General features: G+C 50.0%; 1 protein-coding gene and 1 long non-coding RNA gene across 5 annotated transcripts in view; one reads left to right on the forward strand and one right to left on the reverse strand.

The window, feature by feature from the left end:
- LOC144943266 (homeobox protein Meis1-like) overlaps window positions 1-3,427 on the reverse strand; it is a 251,869-nt gene extending 248,442 nt beyond the window's left edge. For 3 of the 4 annotated variants that reach the window (XR_013639471.1, XM_078870606.1, XM_078870607.1), the window contains exon 1: window positions 2,240-3,427. Coding sequence is in view for 3 of the 4 variants with exons in the window: in XM_078870606.1 (XP_078726732.1) it covers window positions 2,240-2,251 (12 nt within the window). In the remaining variant the exon portion in view is untranslated. The remainder of the gene's footprint in view (window positions 1-2,239) is intronic. The other variant, XM_078870605.1, reaches the window with a different exon arrangement.
- LOC144943267 (uncharacterized) overlaps window positions 3,372-26,988 on the forward strand; it is a 28,109-nt gene continuing 4,492 nt past the window's right edge. Inside the window, exons 1-2 of the long non-coding RNA XR_013639472.1 lie at window positions 3,372-3,429; window positions 12,240-12,345. This is a non-coding gene — a long non-coding RNA (uncharacterized LOC144943267). The remainder of the gene's footprint in view (window positions 3,430-12,239; window positions 12,346-26,988) is intronic.

Raw genomic sequence — 26,988 nt, forward strand, 5'->3', positions numbered from 1 at the left:
GTGGGGTGTGTGGGGTGTGTGGTGTGTGTGGTGTGGGGTGTGTGGTGTGTGGGGTGTGTGTGGTGTGTGGTGTGTGTGTGGTGTGTGGGGTGTGTGTGGGGTGTGTGTGGTGTGTGGGGTGTGTGGGGTGTGTGTGGTGTGTGTGGTGTGTGGTGTGTGGGGTGTGTGTGGTGTGTGGGGTATGTGGGGTGTGTGGTGTGTGGTGTGTGTGGTGTGTGGGGTGTGTGTGGTGTGTGGGGTGTATGTGGTGTGTGGGGTGTGTGGTGTGTGTGGTGTGTGTGGTGTGTGGGGGGTGTGTGGTGTGTGGGGTGTTTGGTGTGTGTGGTGTGTGTGGTGTGTGTGGTGTGTGGGGTGTGTGGGGTGTGTGGGGTGTGTGGTGTGTGTGGGGGGTGTGTGGTGTGTGGGGTGTGTGGTGTGTGGGGTGTGTGTGGTATGTGGTATGTGTGGTGTGGGGTGTGTGGTGTGTGGGATGTGTGTGATGTGTGTGGTGTGTGTGGTGTGTGGTGTGTGGAGTGTGTGGGGTGTGTGGTGTGTGGGGTGTGTGGGATGTGTGTAGTGTGTGATGTGTGTAATGTGTGTGGTGTGGGGTGTGCGGTGTGTTTGTGTGTGGGGTGTGTGGTGTGTGGGGTGTGTGTGGGGTGTGGGGTGTGTGGGGTGTGTGGGGTGTGTGGTGTGTGGTGTGTGGGGTGTGTGGTGTGTGTGGTGTGTGGGGTGTGTGGTGTGTGGGGTGTGTGGTGTGTGTGGTGTGTGTGGTGTGGGGTGTGTGGTGTGTGGGGTGTGTGGTGTGTGTGGGGTGTGTGGGGTGTGTGGTGTGTGGGGTGTGTGGTGTGTGGGGTGTGTGGGGTGTGGTGTGTGTGGGGTGTGTGGTGTGTGGGGTGTGTGGGGTGTGTGGTGTGTGGGGTGTGTGGGATGTGTGTAGTGTGTGATGTGTGTAATGTGTGTGGTGTGGGGTGTGCGGTGTGTTTGTGTGTGGGGTGTGTGGTGTGTGGGGTGTGTGTGGGGTGTGGGGTGTGTGGGGTGTGTGGGGTGTGTGGTGTGTGGTGTGTGGGGTGTGTGGTGTGTGTGGTGTGTGGGGTGTGTGGTGTGTGGGGTGTGTGGTGTGTGTGGTGTGTGTGGTGTGGGGTGTGTGGTGTGTGGGGTGTGTGGTGTGTGTGGTGTGTGTGGTGTGTGGGGTGTGTGGTGTGTGTGGTGTGTGTGGAGTGTGGGGTGTGTGTGGTGTGTGGTGTGTGGTGTTTGTGGTGTGTGTGGTGTGTGTGGTGTGTGTGGTGTGGGGTGTGTGATGTGTGGGGTGTGTGGCGTTTGTGGTGTTTGTGGGGTGTGTGGTGTGTGTGGTGTGTGTGGTGTGTTGTGTGTGTGGTGTGTGGGGTGTGTGTGGTGTGTGTGGTGTGTGTGGTGTGTGTGGTGTGTGGTGTGTGTGGGGTGTGTGGTGTGTGGGGTGTGTGGGGTGTGTGGTGTGTGGTGTGTGTGGGGTGTGGGGTGTGTGGTGTGTGTGGGGTGTGTGGTGTGTGGGGTGTGTGGTGTGTGTGGTGTGTGGTGTGTGGGGTATGTGGTGTGTGGTGTGTGTGGTGTGTGGTGTGTGTGGTGTGTGGGGTGTGTGTGGTGTGTGTGGTGTGTGGTGTGTGGGGTGTGTGGTGTGTGTGGTGTGGGGTGTGTGATGTGTGGGGTGTGTGGTGTTTGTGGTGTTTGTGGGGTGTGTGGTGTGTGTGGTGTGTGTGGTGTGTGGGGTGTGTGTGGTGTGTGTGGTGTGTGTGGTGTGTGGTGTGTGGTGTGTGGGTGTGTGGTGTGTGTGGTGTGTTTGGGGTGTGTGGTGTGTGTGGTGTGTGGGGTGTGTGGTGTGTGGGGTGTGTGGTGTGTGGTGCGTGTGGGGTGTGTGTGGTGTGTAGGGTGTGTGGAGTGTGTGGGGTGTGTGGTGTGTGTGGTGTGTGTGGTGTGTAGTGTGTGGTGTGTGGTGTGTGGGGTGTGTGGTGTGTGTGGTGTGTGTGGGGTGTGTGGTGTGTGGGGTGTGTGGGGTGTGTGGTGTGTGGTGTGTGGGGTGTGTGGTGTGTGTGGGGTGTGTGTGGTGTGTGGGGTGTGTGGTGTGTGTGGTTTGTGTGGTGTGTGGTGTGTGGTGTGTGGTGTGTGGGGTGTGTGGTGTGTGTGGTGTGTGGTGTGTGTGGTGTGTGTGGTGTGTGGGGTGTGTGGTGTGTGGGGTGTGTTGGGTGTGTGGCGTGGACGCGCGCGAAGTGCGAACAACACTCACGCGCTGTGCCATTCTAGCGTCCTCCGTGCCTCTCTCCCCCACCCCACCACCACTCCCTCCCTGCAGACACCAGCGCGGGCCTCCTGGCAACCCCGGCCGATGATGTGGATGGGATAGAGGGCTGCCGATACTGCTGCTCCTGCTGCTATAGATGAGCCGGCTTTACAACAGCAGCAGCCACAAACTTGAGGCGTCACGGACACGCGCGCGCGTGCGTGCACACACACACACGGCGGCTGTCTTCACGGCAAAAGTACTCCGTGGTATATCCAATCCGCGCACAGTCGTCCTCGCCGCTGGCTCTGTCGGTATCCAACTCAACGTGACGCGCTACTGCTGCTTCTGCTGCTGTTACTGCTGTTTCTGCTTCTGCTGCTGGTGCTGCTTCTGCTGCTGCTGCTTCTGGTGCTGTTTTTGCTGCTGCTTCTGGTGCTGCTTCTGCTGCTGTTGCTGTTTCTGCTGCTGCTTCTGCTGCTGCTTCTGGTGCTGTTTTTGCTGCTGCTTCTGCTGCTGCTTCTGCTGCTGCTGCTTCTGCTGCTGCTGTTGCTGCTGCTTCTGCTGTTGCTGCCTTCTGAGCGCCAGCCGCTTCGGAGCAGAGACGAAACGCCGCCTCAGTCGCCGCCGTTGGAGAAAACTTCACAGAGACGAGTGGGGGTGGTGTGGTGGGGGTGCTGTGGTGGGGGAGTCGCTGCTCCGGCAGCAGCAGCAGGAGGCACCCCCCTCCTGCCCGGCGTCGCGAGTCAGCGCAGCCGATCCGAGCGGCGCTGAAGGCGGCGTCTTGCGACGTCGACGACGCTGCTGCTACTGCTGCTGACGCCGCGAAAATTACGAATTACACCCCCTCCCCCCCCCCCACAAAGGCTGTTTAATTGCGAGACGAGAGCAGGCGGCGACGCGTAGCCCCGGCGGCTCTCCCGAACGAAGCGGCCGTGGTACGGGGCGGCGGGGAGACGGGGGGCGAGCGATGCGCTCGAGTTGAGCGGCGGGGGCAAAGCCTCGTCCTGGATGGACGCCACCACCACCACGACCACCACGACCCCTCCACGCCACGGTCGCCGGAGCGCGCGCAACGCCGATCGGGGAGGATGGCGGGGGAGGCGCGGAGCGCTGAAGAAGAAGGAGGAGTAGGAGGAGGGAAACTCCTCGCCACCGCGGAGAGCGGTGCTGCGAGGAGTCGAAGGGCACGGATGGTGAGTAGGGGGAGGTGGGCGGCGATGGGGAGCAGCGAGCTCGGACCGGTGCTGATGTCTCTCCAGTGAGCGGGGGGGCGGGGGTGGGGGGAGAGGCGGGGGGCGGGGGTCATATGGGGTTAGGGATATGGGGGGGGGGGTTATAGTCTGCGCGGAGAAGTTGGTGCTCGGAAGATTACGATGGCGGCGGTGCTGGGATGCGCGCTCCCGGCGCGTGATGCGAGCGCTCACTCCCCCCCCACCACCACCACCCCCACCACGAACCCTCCTCCACACACCCCTCCCCTGCCACCACCGCTCCCTCTCCGCCTGCCACACGCGCGCGCGCGCGCTCTCGCCCAACGTCGCTGGCTCCACTCGATTCGCCAGTCGCTATGAATTCCTGGTGCGCGCGTTGACTGTGTGACGCTCCCCAACCGCCCCATTGACCGGGCCAGTGAAGTATGGTCGGATAACCCTCACTGCAGCTCGGGAGGGCCCTTCATCCAGCAGCGGATCGAGCGGTGTTAATGTGCCGTGCGAACGCCCGCGCGACGGACACGCACGCGCGTGCGTGTGTGGGTAGACTGGAGGCTGCTAATGCAGTCCGCATATTCCTTTGTCATCATACATGCGCCGCTGCATACACACACTACGCACATGCATATATACACTTTAATGTATTTACATATGTGTGTGTGTGTGTGCGCAACGTATAGCTCGTACCATTGGGGAGACGTTATTTGGGGATGTCTTCAACCAGCAGTGGATCATGGCTGATGCCGTCATAGTTTCTCGCGAGCAACACTTGCTCTTTCGGTCCTGTTAGCCTTCAAGGGGGCGTATTGATCTGCGTCGCGACGACACTGCACGTGTACGCGCACAGGTACGGGGGACACAAGGCGTTTAAAGCCAAATTAATAGATGGGCGTTCATACTGCATAGAGGTGAGCACGCTCATTCTAGTTGATGTTTGTTTATTTCCTGCACGTGGCCTTGTGCGCTACCTCGTCGAGCGGGTGGATTGGCGCTCGCTCGCAGCCCTTGCCCGACGGGCCATGGACTGAACTCTGGGGTGGCAACTTAGAGCGAGAGGTGTGCACGGCACGGTACAATAAAGGCTCGTGGTGCCGGCCACACCATCGCCCCCTCGTGCGCTGTGCCGGCCTTCACAGGTTCTGCTGCTAGCCAACAGCACTTGCCCCGACATCCTGTGTAGAGCTACACGGGGGAGCTTTGTCTTGTGCGCGTGTGAACGCGTTTGCGCGCGCGCTCTGTGAGTTGCATGTCTGTGGCATGTCGGTAGGTGGTTGGTGGGTAGGTGTGATATAGGTAGGTAGTATGTGTGCATGTGGTGAGTAGGTAAGTGCTGTGTAGGTATGTGGTGAGTATGTAGGTATGTGGTGATTGTATATGTGGTGAGTGTGTATGTGTGTGAGTGTGTATGTGGTGAGTGTGTATGTGGTGTGTGTGCCTGTGTGTGCGTGTGTGTGTGCGTGCGTGTGTGCGCGTGTGTGTGTGTACTTGTGCGTGTGCGTGTGTCTGTTTGTGCGTGTGTGTCTTTGTGTGCGTGTGTGTGCCTGTGTGTGTGTGTCTGTGTGTGTGTCTGTGTGTGTGTCTGTGTGTGTGTGTCTGTGTGTCTGTGTGTGTGTCTGTGTGTGTGTGCGTGTGTGTGTCTGTGTGTGTGTGTGTGTCTGTGTGTGTGTGCCTGTGTGTGTGTGTCTGTGTGTGTGTCTGTGTGTGTGCGTGTGTGCGTGTGTGTGTGCGTGTGTGTGCCTGTGTGTTTGTGTCTGTGTGTGTGTCTGTGTGTGTGCGTGTGTGTCTGTGTGTGTGTGTCTGTGTGTCTGTGTGTGTGTCTGTGTGTGCGCAGTGGCGCCCCCTCGGAGGTTAGAGAGGATCCACAGCGCGCAGCCCCCAACCCACCTCGGCACGCACATCGCGGCTGATTGCTCAACTCTTGAGCCCGTAGAACCCGCCAAACCCCGCACCACCTCATCGCACGACACATTAATTCGTCCTTCCCAAAATCTCCCGATCCGTGAGTTGTACGTATTCCAAACTTTAGAATGCGTTATTCTTGACATTGAATTAAGACTATTTTTTTTCTTCAAATTGAGAGAATATGGTACCATGGAGAGCCGCGCTACCTTTATATCGCGAGAGATGACGTCCGGGAGATGATTGTGAACGGCCGGCGGTCGAACTATGCCCTCTGGGTGGCCATGAAATCCGATGGACGAACCGTCTTGATGCGAAGCAACTGATTAAAACGCGTCTTCCGGAAGACCACAATGCATTCTCTGGATTGATTACGCGACGCACACCCAGCGTTGGGTTTTGTTTTAAATACAAAAGGGGACAAACAGTGCCTCGACTCAATTAAGTGGCTTGAAGTTGAGAGTCTGGAAACTCTGCTCCGCGTAGTACTCGCAAAAAGAACCACCGCACGATAGAGTCCATACCATTACGCGGGAGACGACTGCTCCCTTTGGGGTCGGAAAGTGGATAGATAGTTAGCGAAAGATCATCCATCACCAGAAGAGTAACGATCGTGGGAGCAGGGGGGTGCCTTGATCCCCCCCTCCACCCCGCCCCCCGGTGGCCGAAGCTACAAGTTGGGGCCCCCTTGACAAGCACCGTGAGAGATGTTTCAACAACAGTAGTAAACGAACAAGAGCAACAACGCGTATTTAAAACAGCGGTTCAAATTTAGGTTTTCAATAAAAGTGCTTAATGATGTGATTAGGCAAGGAGCCGCGATATATAATAGCCTGTGGGTGCGAGCACGCGCAGACAAATAAAATATTGGGGGGACCCCACCTGACCGATCGCTGCACCCCCTGAACTGATATAATGTAGTCACTACGTCACTGATAATGTAGTCACTACACCACTGATAATGTAGTCACTACGCCACTGATAATGTAGTCACTACGCCACTGATAATGTAGTTACTACACCACTGATAATGTAGTCACTTCGCCACTGATAATGTAGTCACTACACCACTGATAATGTAGTTACTACGCCACTGATAATGTAGTTACTACGCCGCTGATAATGTAGTCACTTCGCCACTGATAATGTAGTCACTACACCACTGATAATATAGTTACTACACCACTGATAATGTAGTCACTTCGTCACTGATAATGTAGTCACTACGCCACTGGTAATGTAGTCACCACGCCACTGATAATGTAGTTACTACGCCACTGATAATGCAGTTACTACACCACTGATAATGTATTTACTACGCCACTGATAATGTAGTGACTGCACCACATAATGTAGTCACTACACCACTGGTAATGTAGTCACTACGTCACTGATAATGTAGTCACTACACCACTGATAATGTAGCTACTACACCACTGATAATGTAGATTACTACACCACTGATAATGTAGTCACTTCGCCACTGATAATGTAGTCACTACGTCACTGATAATGTAGTCACTACGTCACTGATAATGTAGTTACTACACCACTGATATAAGGTAGTCACTACATCACTGATAATGTAGTCACTACGTCACTGATAATGTAGTCACTACGTCACTGATAATGTAGCTACTACACCACTGATAATGTAGTTACTACACCACTGATAATGTAGTCACTTCGCCACTGATAATGTAGTTACTACACCACTGATAATGAAGTCACTTCGCCACTGATAATGTAGTCACTTCGCCACTGATAATGCAGTCACTACGCCACTGATAATGTAGTTACTACGCCGCTGATAATGTAGTTACTACACCACTGATAATGTAGTTACTACGCCACTGATAATGTAGTCACTACACCACTGATAATGTAGTTACTTCGCCACTGATAATGTAGTCACTTCGCCACTGATAATGCAGTCACTACGCCACTGATAATGTAGTTACTACGCCGCTGATAATGTAGTTACTACACCACTGATAATGTAGTTACTACGCCACTGATAATGTAGTCACTACACCACTGATAATGTAGTTTCTACACCACTGATAATGTAGTTACTACACCACTGATAATGTAGTTACTACGCCACTGATAGTGTAGTTACTACACCACTGATAATGTAGTTACTACGCCACTGATAATGTAGTGACTGCACCACTGATAATGTAGTCACTACACCACTGATAATGTAGATTACTACACCACTGATAATGTAGTCACGTCGCCACTGATAATGTAGTCACTACGTCACTGATAATGTAGTCACTACACCACTGATAATGTAGTTACAACACCACTGATATAATGTAGTCACTACGTCACTGATAATGTAGTCACTACGTCACTGATAATGTAGTCACTACGTCACTGATAATGTAGCTACTACACCACTGATAATGTAGTCACTTCGCCACTGATAATGTAGTCACTACGCCACTGATAATGTAGTTACTACACCACTGATAATGTAGTTACTACGTCACTGATAATGTAGTCACTTCGCCACTGATAATGTAGTCACTACGTCACTGATAATGTAGTTACTACACCACTGATAATGTAGTTACTACGTCACTGATAATGTAGTCACTACACCACTGATAATGTAGTCACTTCACTACTGAAAATGTAGTCACTACACCACTGATAATGTAGCTACTACACCACTGATAATGTAGTTACTACACCACTGATAATGTAGTTACTACGTCACTGATAATGTAGTCACTACGCCACTGATAATGTAGTCACTACACCACTGATAATGTAGTTACTACACCACTGATAATGTAGTCACTACACCACTGATAATGTAGTCACTTCGCCACTGATAATGTAGTTTCTACGCCACTGGTATAGTCACTACGCCACTAATAATGTAGTCACTACGCCACTGATAATATAGTTACTACACCTCTGATAATGCTGTTACACCGCTGATAGTGTAGTTACTGCGCCACTGAAAATGTAGCTACTACGCCACTGATAATGTAATCACTATGCCACTGATAATGTAGTTACTACGCCACTGATAATGTATTTACTACGCCACTGATAATGTAGTTACTACGCCACTGATAATGTAGTCACTACGCCACTGATAATGTAGTTACTACGCCACTGATAATGTAATCAGTATGCCACTGATAACACTTTGTAACACATTTTTATTTATTTTTTGCTCCTGGGTAGTGTTATTTCCTAATTTCTTATGCCTCAAAAGTACAGAACATGGCTATTATTCACCCACAAACTTTTCTTTTGTGACCAGGACAGTGATATTTTGAAATTGACCTATTTTCCAGAACATTCCAGATAGATTCAGTGCTGAGTAAACTTGGAGTAACTTCTAGAACATTATATAACTTCCCAGTAATATAAATCGTAGTGGGAAACTCATTTCACCTGCGAGCAATAAATAGTAGTATAAATACAAGGACCTTAAGCCCACCAGTTCAGTTGAGTTCCAGCTGCCTAAGTGGCTACATCTCTGCATTTTTCTGAGATGGCATCAAGAGGCTGCAAGCATCCGGCAGACGCATGTTGCTATGTCTGCGGCCAATTAATCAAGACAAGAGCGAAAAAGTACTCTGTGGAAGCATCTGCTAAGATGTGTGAGGCCTACAAACCATATTTTGGCATGCCTGTCGAGGATCAAGACAAACCCTGGGCACCTCATTTCACCTGCGAGCAATGCAAAACAAACTCTGGAAGGTAAGATGGACAATTGTTGCTCGGAATTTTATGTTATGCATTTTTTTAAATTGTAAAAGTTTTACATTTTTAAATGTTTTAATAATTTTCAAAGTTATTGAAAAACATATCATAGATTTAAAATGTTGCGAAAATCTCTTACACATTAGCCATGTGTGAAATAAATGTCTTATTGTAGGATGGTACAGAGGGGAAAAGATAGCCATGAAGTTCGATATCCAAAAAATTTGGCGGGAACCCACTGACCACTCCTGCAACTGCTACTTCTGCATGGTGGATCCTTCCAAATGTCGGACTGGCAAGAATGCACCTGCTCTCACGTATCCGGACCTTCCTTCATCCATCGCCCCGGTGCCACACTGCCATGAGCTCCCCGTACCCACTCATCTGGAGAGAGAGCAGCCGTCTTTAGAAGAGAGCAGCAAGTCAGAGAGCGAGGAAGACGTTGTAGATCCAGATGACAATTTCAGAGGTGGAGCTGAGGAGAGAAACCAATACTACCCCAACCAATATGACCTCAACGACTTGATAAGAGAACTTGGTCTCACCAAGACCAATGCCGAGCTTTTGATGTCTAGGCTCAAGCAGTGAAACGTGTTGGATTAAAGTGTGCAAGTCGCAGATCAGAGGAAGCGTCACAAACATTTTTGCAGCTTCTTCACCCATCAAGATGGGCTCTGCTTCTGCCACAATGGGACCAGTCTGTTCGAGGCAATCAGAATCGCCTCTAACCAGAATGAGTGGCGCCTCGTCATTGACAGCTCATCCAGGAGCCTCAAAGCCGTGCTGCTCCACAATGGTAACAAGTACCCGTCTCTTCCCCTGGCTCACTCGATGCACCTCAAAGAGGATTACAACAGCATCAAGACCTTGCTGGATGCCTTGAAGTATGATGAGTACGGCTGGGAGGTCATCAAAGACTTTAAAATTGTGGCGTTCCTGATGGGTCTCCACGGCAGTTTTACCAAGTTCCCCTGCTATCTTTGCCTTTGGGACAGCAAGGCCATCAAGGTGCCCTACCACAGGCGGGACTGGCCAGAGCAGACCGAGTTCTCTGTGGGGAGGAACAACGTCAAGTGGGAGCCACTGGTGGACCCCGGAAGGTGCTGATGCCACCACTGCACATCAAATTGGGCCTCATGAAACAATTTGCCAGAGCTGTAGATAAGGAGTTTGCAGCCTTCAAGTACCTTCAAGACTTCTTCCCTAAGCTGTCTGAGGCAAAGGTCAACGCCGGTGTCTTCATCGGACCCCAGATAAAGAAGATCCTGGAGTGCGATGAATTCCCCAAGAAGCTCACTAGTAAGGAGATAGCGGCTTGGAACAGCTTTGTCGCAGTGGTTCGTGGCTTCCTGAGCAATCACAAGGTCGAAAACTACGTGGAGCTGGTTGAGACTGGTGAAGAACTACGGCACAATGGGCTGTAGTATGTCCCTCAAAGTCCATATCCTTGATGCTCATCTTGATAAATTCAAGGAGAACAAGGGAGCGTACTCGGAGGAGCAAGCCGAGCGCTTCCACCAGGATATACTGGACTTTGAACGGCTCTACGAAGGACAGTATAACGAGAACATGATGGGAGAATACATTTGGGGGCTGATTCGTGAAAGTGGTTTACAGTATAATCGTAAATCTCGAAAAACTACTCACTTCTAAATTGTTTGTAATCATTTTTGTATTATTTTAGTATAAATACATGTACATTTTTATTCATATGTTGTTTTTTCTGACTTTATTTGAACGAAAATACACAAATTTGCCCGTTTTCTCATTGAAAATAGATGCATTTAAAAATATCACTGTCCTGCTCACAAAAGCAAAGTTTGTGGGTAATAATATTCATTTTCTTTACTTTTTAGGCATAAGCAAATTAGAAATAACAATGACTACCCAGGAACAAAAATTGTGTTACATAGTGTAATGTAGTTACTACGTCACTGTCTATCAGAGGTCGCAAACGCGTTTTGATTCCTTACCCGTACCCGGCCGCACCAGGGTCGCAAATGGGTACCCGTACCCTACCCGATACCCGGCTACCCGTACCCGGCCGGGTACGGGTAGGGCATGGGTATCGGGTACCCGATTGCGACCTCTGGGATGAAGCCATGTTGCAGGCGTGGGTGAGTTGATTCTAGGAACTTGAATTGTGAGAAGAGACAAGACGTTGGGAAATGAGTGACAAACGGTGACTCACCAGTGACTCACGGCCTACCCGTACCCGTACCCGGCCGCACCAGGGTCGCAAACGGGTACCCGTACCCGGTCGGGTACGGGTAGCCGGGTATCGGGTAGGGTACGGGTATCGGGTACCCGGTTGCGACCTCTGCTGTCCATCACCCTTGCAATCTTACCGGTGCCATTAATTTATCGTTTTTAGTTTTCATTCGACTATCGCTGCCAAACGTCTGCACTGCATCGATACCGACTCGAGGCGAGCTTGCTCGGCACACGCAGCGGCGTGGCGCAGTTGAGACCGCCTGCACACTCGATAGCCCACACCACGTGCCCGCGTGGCACAAACGCACGTGACGTGCGCGTCACGCCTGCTGGACCCCAGGAGTTACAGCGCTTCGGAAGGGACGTTGAGTCGATCAATCAGTGGACGGTAGAGATGTCACGCGCGGCACGACGAGTGCACGTGCACAGAATCTGGACTAAGGTCTTCTCTCACTGTATCGGTAATCGGGGGGGGGGGGGAGCGGGGTTTGACCATACTTCACCAAGGCTTCATTTATCGCAGAACATTTTCCGGGTCGCTGGCATGGACTGCAGTATGCAGCGTGACTCTCAGCCACAGTCAAAGCGAGAGATATACTGGATATGGTGCGCCGGGTGTGGCAAATATTTTACGGGTCGGCCACCTGAGAATAGCTGTGGTGGAGGGTGGGGGGGAGAGAGGAACCTAGGACAGGTTCGGATATCACTCACCACTGATGTTAGACGTGACCGGGAAAATAGCTTGGGTCGATCGGTTCAAAGGCACCGCGTGTGCAAACCACTTCGGCACCGCTCCACCCGGAGACTACACTTAACAAGTGGCAACACATTTCGGAACGCGTCCGTCGACAGCTCGGACAACGAGGAAGAGATGAACCGACGAAATCGGTGAACGCGCAGGGGCTTGGTGGATCATCGTCGTTGTTGTTGTTGTTACATCGCAGGATGGTGGGTGGTGAGGGCGGCTTGGAGAGAGCCCTTCATCCAGCAGTGGATTAACCATGGCTGCTGCTGCTGCTGCTGATGATGATGACGGAAAGATTGCCTCGCGTGAGTATAACATGTACCGTATGTTGAACTTTCGCACCGTGCGTACCCAACAGTGCTCATCTCTAAAACGTGGATGCTGACCGAGGAGAAGTTGTACAAACGCATTGTAATAGTTGATGCAACAGTAGACGTGTCTTTGAGTGGAAGGGGCACATCACGGGCGCAGCACGTGGCTTTATAAGCAACATGTAACACGAATACCGTAGTATCCCGCCCCCCCCCCAAATGTTTTTAAAGTTTGGGGTGCCTCTTGTGTGTGCGACCATATTTGTATAACTTATTGAGATCGAGGGCACACGTTGGTTGGGTGCAGCACCCGGTATAATAAGGTAATAGTTACACAAAGTTCCATCAATATTTTTTTCTCATTTGTCGTGGTTTAGTTAGACCTACTTAAAGACGTGGGCTTAAATGTTAATATGTGAGTGTACGTATCATTATTTCGTTTTCTAAAGTTTCGCAAATGCTTGGTGTATACATCGGGCCCCACGGTGGTGAATTGTTAACTCCCTTGTTAACTTTCCTCGCCTGGTATATAGGAGAGCATTGATTCAATCCGGACCCTGGCAATGCCTGTCTATATTTTGAGTTTGCATATTCTCTCCATGGTCGCGGTTGTTCCCTCCACATTTAGAAACATGCGTAACATTTCCACGTGATAAGCCACTTCCTCGAACTATTTGTGGCCAGGTAGCTTCCGACAAAGAGCTACGCAGCTAAGTGGGACTTACCTGGTAAAATAAAGAGTTTAGCTGTTCATTCTTTCGTTTCTCAATCCGCTTGTCCTGGTGAGGGTCGATGTTGATTAGAGTGGTCCCGACCTCCCTTTCCCTGGCGACAGACTCTAGCTCTTCCTGGAGAATTCCCAGGTGTTTCCAGGCTAGCCGAGTGACATAGTCCTGCCAGCGTGTCCTGGGCCGGCCCCGAAGTCTTCGCCCAGTGGGACGTGCTGCTTCCCGGTAGAGTTCCAGGGGGAGTCTACCGAGGGGCATCCTTACCGGGTGCCCGAACCACCTCAACTGGCTCCTCTCGATCCGGAGGAGCAGCGGCTCGACTCTGAAACTCTCCCAGGTTACCGAGCTCCTCACCCGATCGCGGAGAGTGAGCCCGGCAACCCTGCGGAGAAACATCATTTCGGCCTCTTGTACGCGCGATCTCATTATTTCGGTCATTACCCAAAGCTCATGACCATAGGTGAGTGTGGGAACGTCGATCGACCTGTAAACCGCGAACTTTGTTCGAGAACTCAGCTCCTGCTTCACTGTCACGGAACGGTACAGTGCCCGTAACACTGTGAACGCCGCACAGATCCGCCAGTTGATCTCCCACTTACCATCACTCGCGAAAGAGACCCCGGAGAACCCAAACTCCTCCACTAAGGGCAGCTGTTCCAGCCTCACCTGGAGAGAGCGATCCACCGTCTCACGGGAGTGAACCATGACCTAAGATTTGGAGCTGCTGATCTTCATCCCAGCCGCTTCACACTCGGTATCAAAGTGCTCAAGTGCCCGCTGGAGATCACAGACTGACGAGGCAAAGAGGACAACGTCATCTGCAAAAAGCAACGACGCCACCTACATGCCCCCGTACCAGATACTCTCCATACCTCGGCTGCGCCTTGATATCCTGTCCATGAAAATCACAAACAGGAGTGGAGACAAGACGCACCCCTGGCGGAATCCAACACCCACAGTGAACGACTTTGATTGAACACCAAGAAAACAGATACAGCTCTCACTCTGGGTAAAGAGGGACCGGATAGCGCACTAAAGCGACGGTACATCATACTCCCGCAGCACCTCCTACAAGACCATCCGGGGAACACGGTCATGTGCTTTCTCCAAGTCTACAAAACAGAGGTAGGCTGAAGAATCATACTCCCATGACCCCTTAAATATCTGTGAGAGGGAAAAGAGCTGGTCCATTGAGTTGCCTCCGAAACGTCGTGATTTTTATTGTTTTATTTTAATTTCATTTTTTACCTACGTGACTTTACCGAAAGAACTAAGAGTATAATAGGTTTTCCCCTTTTTCTGGCAACAAAACAGGTGTTGAGATGTTAAAACACCAAACTGAAACCTTTGACAATGAATCATGTCTGCATTAACCACAATACTTGTGGTGAGAATGCAACCAAAAACATACTCAGATAATATATGCATTGTCCTTGAAACTGATTGGTCAGTTTCTCTGGTCTAACACCGTTTGAGACGAGGCTCCAAAGAAAGTTGTCTTTGGTGTGGACCAATCAGTTTCAAAGACAATGCATATATTATCAGAGTATGTTTTTTGGCATTTTGACCACAATTACTGTGGTTAATGCAGACATAATTCATTGTAAAAGGTTTCAGTTTGGTGTTTTAACATCTTAGCACCTGTTTTGTTGCCAGTTAAAAAGGGGAAACCCTATTCTCATATTTTGGCACTGGCAAAGGAGGTCCCATGATGTAGCTGGTCCATTGTTCCATCGCCATGACGGAATCCACATTGTTCTGCCTGAATCTGAGGCTTGACCACTGTGCGATGCCTCCTCTCGAGCACTCTAGCTTAGGCTTTACCTGAAACGCTGAGGACTGTGATTCCTCTGTAGTTGGAGCACACCCTGTGGTCCCCTTTTAAAAAAATGGGAACCACGACCCCAGTTTCCCAATCCAGAGGTACTGCACCCGCCTTCCATGTGACATTGAAGAGGCGTCTTAACCACGACGCTCCTACACTGTCCAGCGCTTTCAGCAACTCTGGGCAAGTCTTGTCCACCCCCAGCAGCTTGGCCGCTACGAAGGGCCTCGACTGCTGCAGCGACTTTAGCAGCCGTGATGGACCCCCCCACATTCCACCTCAACTCTTTCCAGGGCTGCCTCCTGAGCGGTTTATGTTCGGTATGTTTACGCTGTGAGAGAGCACGTTTTGCCTTGGATAAGGAGATCTTCCTTGGATAAAGAGAGAATCAGATTTGAACAACATTACAGTAATTGCGAATATAAGAAGGTGATTGTCGTACAAATATTATCTGATGAAAAAAACTGCATTTAAAAAAATAGCTTGAATCACGTTATACCTTTAGGGGAAAAACTTCACGAATTATATATATTTTAAAAACGGGAATTACAATCTGGTGTGAGAGCTTTGCCTCTCCACGGCACCGAACTAGACATGCTGCCTGCGTAAACCTTTACATTTGCCATTAAACAAAACCTCTTAACTCATCCGAGTCCGGATATAAATATGGAAGGTTCACAAACTGCAGAATAAAAATACCACTCTTTCGTGTGTGTGTGCGCGCGCCCACTTAAGTGTATATTCCCACTAATCTGGCAGATGATCACAGCAATTCATAAGTCTTTTCTCGGTCATAATGACAACGTGTGAACGTTAGACCCTAATTATGTTGCTTTTAGTAGCTCGTGTAACTACAGGCTACACACAATACACGTGGCCTCTTGTTCTGACTCATTTGCACATGCAGATTGCGGTCATAGAAACGAGATTAATTGCCGAGTATTCTTGCACAGCCCATGAGCTGAACTCCGAACAAGAATCACGCAAGCAAAGGCAGTGGTTGCTGGGAATCAGTTGTCTTTGTCACCCCCTTGGCTTACGTTTATTTTTCTAGTTTAAATATACTTCATATATATTTCCTACGTAGCGATGTTATTTTGTCGAGGGTTTGGTGTCCTTCAAAAACATATCTGATACGTAAGAATTATGCCCTAATTGCGGTTGATATACTCAACCACATGGCTATGGCATCATTAGTGTAATTCAATTAGGATGCAACGTGCGGCTTTGATGAGGAATAAATAAGGAATGCCATTATGCCGCCACATTGCTACCAGCAATGTACTGCATTGCCGCTGATCAAAATTCGCCGACCTACAGCGGTTGCGGCTATGGCACCCACCTCTCGATTGAGCGAAGAGCCAAGGGGTTGAACTCCTGTGACTACTTCAAGTCTACCGAAAATTACCAGTGAAAATGGATGTTCAAGACGCTACTGCGGGGTGCAAAACGACTACAATATCTAAAACTAAACTAAACTTTGTTTTTATTTTACCAGGTAAGGCCCACTGATATATATAAATTATAACCCAATGAAATGACTTATCACGTGGACATGTATAGCAGCCAAATGCTTTAAACGCATGTCGATTATAAATGTTGAGGGAAACACCAGAGGACCTGGAAAATAATCCAAGTGACCACCACGGAGAGAGAGACACGCAAACTCCAAATATACAGGCATCATGGTCGGGATTGGGATCGCATCCACGACCTTCCGTATACCAGGCAAAGTAGTTAACATCTCGCCATGCGTGGTGCCCCCATATCGATTGCATTACGGCCCCAGCCACCTGAGATCAATTCCCAGCAACGCCCAACTTCGGCAGCGAGCGATATTAGAATCGGCCCGATGGCTCCCCCTTCACCAACCCATGGCACAGTGACCACCTTGGGCAAGTCTGGCCCAACAATACCCACGAGCAAGCTGGCACGGGGAGGCATTCATCCAGCAATCTGCAGGAATTGACAAAGGGATGATAACATTCATAACATACAGCATTCCCTCGTTATTCGCGAACTTGTTCTCCGCGATTTTGGCTATCCGCGAATCGCGTCTGGAACTCTGCACGACTACTGCATCGAGCGAGAAAGAACGTGATGCGATAAAGTGGTGAGAGAGAAATGCGCTGCGAGAAAGTGATGCGATAAAGTGAAGAGAGAGAATGTGATGCGATACAGCGACCAGAGTGAAGGTGATAAGAAAATGAAATTAGAGAGATAGAAAGAGAGAATTTCTGGAAGCTTTTTAAGCATCTGCAGACGTTGCGCGTACGATATTCGTAGAGCCAATATCATTGTCCACGGCATTTGCTCTTCATAAACATCTCCGGAATATATTCCTCGAGAATAACGACGGAATACTGTTTATCAATTGCCACGACAGTTGCCACGAAATTGTGATGACGTCCTAATGGAGACCCCGAGTGAGAGCGATGCATGAGGCTAAGTTGACAGCGGCCGTAACTCATCATCACCATCAGGGGCTGTGTGCAAATAGCCCGTATGTGTCCACTGTACATTTCATCATTTGTTTCCACTTTCCTCTGTCTTGTGCTCAATATGCTCAACTAGTGGCCACATCTTTCTGGCGCCAATCTATTATAATTGTCGTCATCATGCAATTCTCTGTTAGGCATTCCTCTCTTTCCGGTTCCTTCCTATTTATCCAAACAATAACACACCTTGAAATGTTCCTGTTGTCGTCCATCCTACAAACGCCATAACTAATCACAGGTATGCGATTTCACGAAGTGTATTCAGAGATGTATTTATGCACGGGGTTGAGGATTCCCCACTGTGACGACTTCAAAGAGCAGCACGTCAACATTGGAATAGATACAAACAAAAATACCCTTAACCAACTCGCAATTCAAACATTCCTTAAAGCAGACAGCACATGCCTCCTGGCATGAGGCAGAGAGCGCGCCTGGCAGCGGGACGAAGGCAAAACGATTGGAGGGGTTGGGGGCTGATGGGAACGTTACATTTCCAAATGTATACAAAATACATGTATACGTGTTATTTTCTCGTAAGGTGACATCCTGTACATTATGCATTGTATAGGCCACACGCCTGCAGACATGCAATACAGCGAGAACCCTCGGTTTACGTCGGGGATGCGTCCCTGGAAGGCGCTACGACGAATATGTAAACTACGTCAATCGAAGCGATTTGCAGGGTTGTAGTGGGTGGTGGAGGCGAAGGCTGAGAGGTGACGGATACCGAGACAGGACGGGCGATGATGCTGTCAGCGACGTAAGTGTGGGGCTTGAGGCGACGCAAAACGGGTAAGCGGTGCCAATAATAAAGTGACGACGTGCTTGCGAAACGACGTAAATCCGGGGTATCACTTGTACCGTGAATATTCAAGCAACGAACCCAACACACACCGTCCCCTACTCGTTTACTTGCGATGGTCACGGCAGTGGGCAGATGGCCGAGATGTACAGCCGCCCTTGAATGTTTGAACAAGCGCGTCCCGCCTGAGCGGACCTCGTTTGTTGTTTTAAAAGGGGTCGATGGCGGTGGGCGGGATTCACCCTCTTTGTTGTGCAAGGTGGGGGGGGGAAGCGATTTACAGTTACAGCGCTGCATCTAAAAGTCGGCCACGTGTCGCCACGCGTCTTCCCTCTGACGTCACGGCGGCGGTGGTGACGCAACATTTCCGGCTCAAAGGGGGTGGGGTTTGCGACACTCGGTCAGGTCGGGTCACGGCCAACATTTGATTTGTCTGCGCACGGTCGCACCCAGAGGCTCCCCTTGCCTGATCACACCATTAAGCATTTCCATTGAGAAAAATACATTGACACCGCCATTCTAAATACGTGTCGCTGTTGTTCTTTTCCGCTCGCGGTGGTTGTCAAGGGGGCCCCAACGCGTAGCTTTGGCCACCCGAGGGAGGGTTGGGGGGGGAGGGGGGCAAGTCACCCCCCTGCCTGCCCCCCACGCTCGTTACGCACGCGAATCCATCCACTCTCGCCGTCTTTCGAGGGGCCGACACGGAGAAGAGCGTTGCTCTTCATTCTCTCTGCTGACCCTGCGACAGTTGGGGGGGGGGAGGGGCGGTCGCGGCCGCATATCAACAATAACAGCCACAACAACAACAGCCACAACAACAACAACAGCCACAACAATAGCAACAGCAGCCACAACCACACGTGGAAGAAGAAGGGACTGCGCCACCAAAATGCGAATGCGGGACGGGGTGATAGGTGCGAACCGTCAGGCACAAGCGAGCTACTCGTACAACAACGGGGGAGATTCAATCAAGACGTTTTGAACGTCACAGGACGTCCGTTACATTGCATTTCGGTGTTCAAATGGGCGAATTTGCGAATTAGCGTGGAACTGTTGTTATTTTTGTGGCTGTCTTAACGTGGAACAACGTTGAGACAGCGTTGTCCAATTAGTTTCAACCCACGTGTGAACGTTGAACCGACGTCGCAGGTTTTAGTGGGATGGTAAACTTGCAGGAGGTCGGCGGGTTCGATCCCAGACCCTGAGGCCTACTGAATATATTTGGAGTCTGCGTGCCTCTCTCTCCGTGGTCGCGTGGATTTTTTTCTCCAGGTCCTCCGGGTTTCCCCCTCCACATTATTTGGAGTATTTTGCTGCGATACATTTCCACGTGATAAGCAACTCGGTTGAACTATCATTTGCGGCCAGGTCGCTTCTGAAAGAAGAAGATAATAGCTCAGTGGGCTTTACTTGGTAAGATAAAAAAAAATAGACTTTAGTTTCATTTGTATTTTTTTAAGTGATTTGTCTAACTTCCCTAAACTTTGCACCCATATCGCGTTTTTTATTGTTTGCCGTTGTAACGTTCTGACCCCGTGCCCCTCCTGGTCATCTGTGAAAAAAGAGCTTCAGAGCTCTTCGGATTCCTCCAGTGACAAATACAGATTCTGATTCTCATTGTAGGAGGCCTCTACTCAGAAGCAGCCCCTTTGGTTCGTGGCAACTGAGAATTTCATCAAGATGCCTCACAACCAGCCACGGAGAGGATTGGTGAAGTGGCGTCGGCTTAGGACCGGCTGCGTTGCATCGCCCACCACTCACCGTGGCCATGGCCGGGTATCAAACCGATGCTGCTGCATCAGTTCTACAGCGCAAGGCTCATAGTTGTCACTTGAATGTATAAGGACATGCATGTATGTTGAACTTCTTTCGCACCGTGCTTAGCCAACTCTGCTAATCGGAGATGCAAAAAGCAGTTACAAAGAAATGAGTTTTCAATCTCGATGATGTAAAAGTGCATAGCTCCAGTGGCTTCCGAATATCAGAGGGAAGAGCGTTCCAGACGGCCGCAGATGCGCAACTGAAAGCGCGAGATGGAGTGACCGTCTTTGTTCGACGGTGAGCCAAGAGCCGATGCGAGGATGACCAGAGTGTTCGTCACGGTTTAAACAGGGCAAGAGTCGCTTCCTGTCAGTGGACAGCTGCGTCACACATTACACTATAACCCCGAACTTCGTGCCGGATTAGCATTATGTTATAAAGGGGCCCTAAATTAAAAAAAAACACAAATATTAAAACACAAACGTTTACCTTGCATAGTAAAGTAATTTTATTTTTTCATTTGCTATATAGCCAGATAATACGACGAATCGCTAACCTTAAACACCCAGTCGTTCTTCTTCTTTGGTTTTTTTTTCGGTTAAGTCACGTCTAAAAATAAAAATAAAATAATAAATTAAAATAACATATTACGACGTTTCGATTGCAAAACAAGCAATCATCATCAGGTATAAAAGAAATAGCAACAAAAATCTAACTAGAAAACTATAGACAGACATGCAAGCAGACAGACATCACAACGGCACACAGAGAGAGGACACAAATCGGCACAAAGAGAGGGGTCGTTTCTGTGACGGTCCCTTAAATATAGAGAGGGGGGGCGGGGACGGAGAGAGGGAGGGGGCAGAGAGAATTAGCATATCAATGAGTGTACGGCAACGTACTGCTGTTGCAAGTAAGATGACAATGTGGAACGGGCACGCAAAATTGAAAACGGGCACGCAAAATTGAAAATTAGGAGACAGGCACACGAAAATTAAATAACCTAGCAAAATATCGAAATGTGATGTAATACAACACAGAGAGTCGGTTAACACACAATTAACGCATAGCCTGGTTGATTACGTGTTTCAAAATTTGCTAAGTTAGAATTTTAAGTGTGAAAATTCCAAAGAGAGGACACAAGCAGAGAGAACAAATAGTCAGAAAGAAAAAGGATAAGCTTAAAACTTCCCCGTAGAAGTGGTTCAATCTTAAGTTTTAAGCTTATCCTTTTTCTTTCTGACTATTTGTTCTCTCTGCCTGTGTCCTCTCTTTGGAATTTTCACACTTAAAATTCTAACTTAGCAAATTTTGAAACACGTAATCAACCAGGCTATGCGTTAATTGTGTGTTAACCGACTCTCTGTGTTGTATTACATCACATTTCGATATTTTGCTAGGTTATTTAATTTTCGTGTGCCTGTCTCCTAATTTTCAATTTTGCGTGCCCGTTTTCAATTTTGCGTGCCCGTTCCACATTGTCATCTTACTTGCAACAGCAGTACGTTTCCGTACACTCATTGATATGCTAATTATCTCTGCCCCCTCCCTCTCTCCGTCCCCGCCCCCCCTCTCTATATTTAAGGGACCGTCACAGAAACGACCCCTCTCTTTGTGCCGATTTGTGTCCTCTCTCTGTGTGCCGTTGTGATGTCTGTCTGCTTGCATGTCTGTCTATAGTTTTCTAGTTAGATTTTGTTGCTATTTCTTTTATACCTGATGATGATTGCTTGTTTTGCAATCGAAACGTCGTAATATGTTATTTTAATTTATTATTTTATTTTTAGACGTGACTTAACCGAAAACAAACCAAAGAATAATTCCTGCAGTCACGAAAGCTCCTAAATTAAGATTGAACATAGTCGTTCGTGAAAGTTGAAGACAATATAGTACTATAGTAATAGAGCAAGTGCAGAATCACTGAACCGGAATTGATAGCTTGAAAGCATTTAGCGTGGGGCCCTTGAAAGTGCGGGGCCCGTAGCAACATGTGCTGCGAGGATAATCCGAAACTTCCTGAACTGGCTGTCTTTTCTGGTCGATCTGAACTTTAGCGGACACTTGACGATTCCGGTTGTAATCTCCAGTCCTCGCCGTCGTCTTCTGTCGTACGGCCGATGTAGATGCAGAGCAACAGTTCACAAGTTCGCGTGTGGGCGGTAAAGTCAGACGAACCGCGTCAGGAGCAGCGGAGAGCCATAGCGTGCGAACGTCGCTTTAATAATCCCTTTCAGTGTTTGCTCACGAACCAAAAAAATAAATTGGCAAAATTTTCCTCATCACGTGACAACCCGATTCGATTGCCTCTGTCGGGTGGTGGAGGGCTGTGGACAGTCGTCGGAGAAAAGAAATGAGCATTGCACCTCTGCGACCTAAGTCATGGGAAACGAATGATGTGTCTCCACGTGCATTGTGTTTTCGAGTGCCATCGCCTTTTGAGTACTCAAGTTGCACTGCTGGGGTAAAGACCGTGAATGCAGAACCCATCGTGTTAGTAGCGTCCATCGAGTTCCATTGTCTCGCCGTCCCCTATGAACCTGAAGTGCCGCACCGATGTCATTACAGCGGGCACAGACGTGCCTGTGTAAAGCGCGGCGAACACTCTCTCCTTGTTTTTACAATCAGTGGAAACAAGAAGGTGCTCGGTGTAGTCGGCACTTTGCTTCGTTCATCATTTCGTATTTGTTTTACTTTGCTTTATGTAACCCCCCCTCCCTCTCGCTCACTCTCTCTCTCACACTCTCTCATACTCTCTCACACACTCTCTTTCTCACACTTTCTCTCACACTCTCTCTCTCTCTCACACTCTCTCACTCTCTCTCACACTCTCACTCACACTCTCTCTCACACTCACTCTCTCTCACTTGTGAGCTCTGAGCCATAAACACCCCCTGCACTAAACCGTCTCCCAGATCGCCAACTCGGTCACAGGCGGATGGCGGATAAAGGAGACGTACTCACATCATGAGAGGAAGGTGGCTCAGTGAGGCTAAAGACCAACACAAGGAAAAGATCCCCCATGTAGCCTTAACAGACTGTTGGGGCAAGTGCTGCTAGAGAGCACCTATAAGGGTCAGCACGGCACACGAGGGGGTGGGTGGCCAACACCACGCCCGGCCGCCTTTGTCTCTCTAATGGCGATGTTTACACATCGCACCAGGTACTCATTTGGGGCTGAGTCGACCTAGGGGAGGCCCACGACCGTTTCAGATAATCGTCACCGGTGTTGGCCGTGAGCGGGAATCGAACTCGGGTGGCCGGGTTCGGTAGCGCAGCGTAGCGCTAACCACGACACTACCTCTTCCCACCCCCCACACACACAGATAGAGACACACGCAGAGACACACACACAGACAGACACGCACAAAGACAGACACAGACACACACATAGACAGAGACACACACACAAACACACACACAAACACACACAGACAGACACAGACACACAGACAGACACACACACACAGAGACAAGAACAACAACCGCCATTCGCCACTAAGTGGCGGTGACGTCACCACGACGCTTGTGCCAGGTCATGTGCACCTCGAGGCCACGTGAAGTGTCGAACGCCCGCTGGCAGGAGGTCACGGGGCAGACCCAGTTGCCACGGGTTGACTGACCGAAATGACCGAGATGACTAGCTGATGCACCACCTGTGCCCCCTACTGTACCAACTTGCTGTGCTTTAGCCACCCGGCGCTCCGCTCGTTGTTGTGAGCGTCGCTCCTCCGCCCTCCGTTGTTGTTGGAGGGCGACTGCCTCCAACTGCCCAGTAGCGTCCTTCACGAGCCTCCTCCACAGAGGCCGATCTTGACACCGCTGGTACCAGTCATCGGCAAGTCCACTCAGCTCCACGTCCTCCTGTACCACATCACTCCATCTCTTCTCTAGCCCGTGCCGCGCCCGTTTAGCCGCCTCGATCCGGTCGAACAAAAGCTGTTTAGGCATGCGGTGGCTGGGCATGCGGGCTACCTGACCCAGCCAACGCAGCTTTGCCTGCCGGAGAAGCTCACCGATGGGACTTTGCCCAGATCTTTCAAGGATTTGTGAGCTCCTCACACAATCCAGCCTGGTTAAACCCAGGATGGATCGTAGTCAGGCCAGCCTAAATGTTTCCAACCGGCGAAGATGCTCCATTAGGGGGGTCCACGTTTCGCAAGCGTAGAGAAAGGAAGGAATGACCGTGGCCGAGAAGATCTAAAGCTTCGTGCGGAGCGACAGACCAGGTAGCTTCCACACAGCGTTACGCAACCGATGAAAATATATTGCCGCTCGACTGATTCGGAGTGAGACATCTGCTGTTAAACTGGAGCCGGTCATAAGCACACTGCCCAGGTATGGGAAACTCTCCACTCTCTCCACAACTGCCCCATCACTGACAGAGACACACACACAGACATACACACACAGACACACAGACAGAGACACACACAGAGACACACACACGCAGAGACATACACACACAGACACACACACGCAGAGACACACACACAGACAGAGACACACACACACAGACACACAGACAGAGACACACACACGCAGAGACACAAACAGAGACACAGACAGAGACACACACACAGACACACAGACAGAGACACACACACAGACACGTGGCTTTGTGCCTCGTGGATTTCCAACAGCTGCGCCGGGTTGTTGAGCAACCCGCGCTCTGCTGCTGGGAACGCTGCCGCCCACCGCCCTCTCGCGGCGCGTGCTCCACCTCGCAGGGACGCGGGGAGACAGAGACGCACACGCCGCTGCTTGCTGTCAGGTCCGGTGCGTGGCCGCGCCGTAGCTACTCAAACTACACGATGTTTTTTTTTATATTTAATCAAGTAAGGCCCCACTGAGCTACATTGTTTTTTTCGGAAGCGACACGGCCACTAATGATGGCTCAGCGAAGTAGCCCATCAAGTGGAAATGTATAGCAGCCAAATGCAGTGCTGGACTCTAAGCACGTGACGTTGATTCTAAAAGTGGACGGACAAACCGGAAGACCCGGAGACAAATCCACACGACTATTGACATCAATCCCACGCTTGGCGCCGACGGCCCGAGATTTAGTTTCTGTGTTTCGAGTGACGTAAATAAAAAAAATGTAACCGAGATCTGGTGTTGAACTTTATCGCAATTTACAGCACGGCTTTTATAGCACCGTAGGCCAAGGCTCGGCAGCAAAAACAACGAGAAGAGACGTTTGATTCTCTCGAAATCTGTAAAATAAAATATTTCAAGAGCCGCAATGCGACGTGAGCACGAGACGTTCCCCCCCGCCCCGTAATAGACGACGTCACAAAGCAGTCCTTAAATATACTCTTTGGTTCTTTCGGTATAGTCACGTAGGTAGAAAAATAAAATAAATAAACTAATTTTGTTTCAATAAAATAAAACGATAAATATATATTTTTTATAAAATACAAAATAAAAATTCGGTTTTTTTTTCTACGTGACTTTACCGAAAGAACCAAAGAGTATGGATTCCTGCAGTCGCGAAAGCTTCAAATCAAGTCCTTAAAGAGCCGCCGCAGGTCGCCGACCGCTACCGCTGACCTCGGCTGACTGAGAAACGTGTCCGGGTTTCGGGGGTCTACGGTGGACAAAGGGGGCCCTAACTGAGCCACCTCGCGACGCGTCCCGGTTTGTAGGCCAGGGAGCGGCGTTCGTAGTGCACGGTCGTTGAATAGAGGTGGGTGGGGCGGGGGCGGGGGCGGTGGGGGGGGGTTTCGGGAATGGGTTTTAATCAGCACGATAGGTAGTTTGTACGTTCATACGGCGGCGGCGGTGGTGAATTCATAGTCACCGTGTAATTTGTTAATTTTGACGGATTCCGTTACATTGTCCACAACTAAACTAAAAAAAACTATCAACATGTTTTATTATACCAGGATCAGTCCCACTGAGTTATGTATCCCCCTTTCAGAAACGACCTACCCACAAATTATAGCTAAACAAAGTGGCTTATCACGTGGAAATTTATAGCAGCCAAATACTCTCTACGAATGCTTCTAAATGTGGAGGGGAAGACCCGGAGAACAAGTCCCGCGACCACGGGGAGAACACGCAAACTCCAAATATCGACCCTACGGCCTTCTGCATACCAGGCGAGGTAGTTGACATCTCACTATCGCAGGGCACGAGTGGTTCAGCAGCTGGAGTGACAGTCGAGTCATGCACACGAGAAGAAGTGCTTCTCATCGGGCCATGAAATTCACGACAATACATTTTGCAAAGGAGATACTCCAGAATCAATTATTACATAGGAAGAGGTTTTAATTGCATTTTCATTTTTGGAACGTCATGTGAGAAGTTTGGATAATTGGGATTTTGGCCATAATTTTCGCTCAGGAGGACCTCTGCCCCCTCCCCCCGCGTGGTGTCTAAGATCCCAACTCGGGGCAGGCGACGAAGCTGGGGCGGGGGAGTAGAGAGGCGAGCTTCAGACGCAAGGGATCGACCTAGAACCGTCGCTCTACGGAGCGAGGGGGGCTCGCTCCCATCGTGGACGCGACAACAACAAACAACCCCGCGATAACACGAGAACACCACGAGAACAACACGAGAACAACACGAGAACACCACGAGAACACCACGAGAACACCACGAGGACACCACGAGAACAACACGAGAACACCACGAGAACACCACGAGAACAACACGAGAACAAGACGAAGAGATGCAACGCGGGGAGGATCGCATCGCCGGGTGCCGCCGTGGCTTAGCGGCTCTCTGCTAACGCCACTGACTCGCTGGCGCCACGTCACCTACTGAGTCAGGCTCGACCTACAACGACACATGATTGTTGTTATTTGTTGTTGTTTGTTTGTTGACACCAACGGCGGCCACTTCTTTGCGCGAGCCATTTGCTGCTGCGTCTCTTTGTGGCATTTTTGTTTTTAACGGCGCTGACCTTTACGGGAAATATGACCCAGCTCCCCCCCTCCCCCCGCCCCGCGGATTAATTCCATTGTGCGTCTGCGTGTAATCGCTCGCTCCGCGGTGAAATAGAATCCCTAATAACTAGCA

This window comes from Lampetra fluviatilis, chromosome 30 (assembly GCF_964198595.1).
Source record: "Lampetra fluviatilis chromosome 30, kcLamFluv1.1, whole genome shotgun sequence".
NCBI lineage: Eukaryota > Metazoa > Chordata > Hyperoartia > Petromyzontiformes > Petromyzontidae > Lampetra > Lampetra fluviatilis.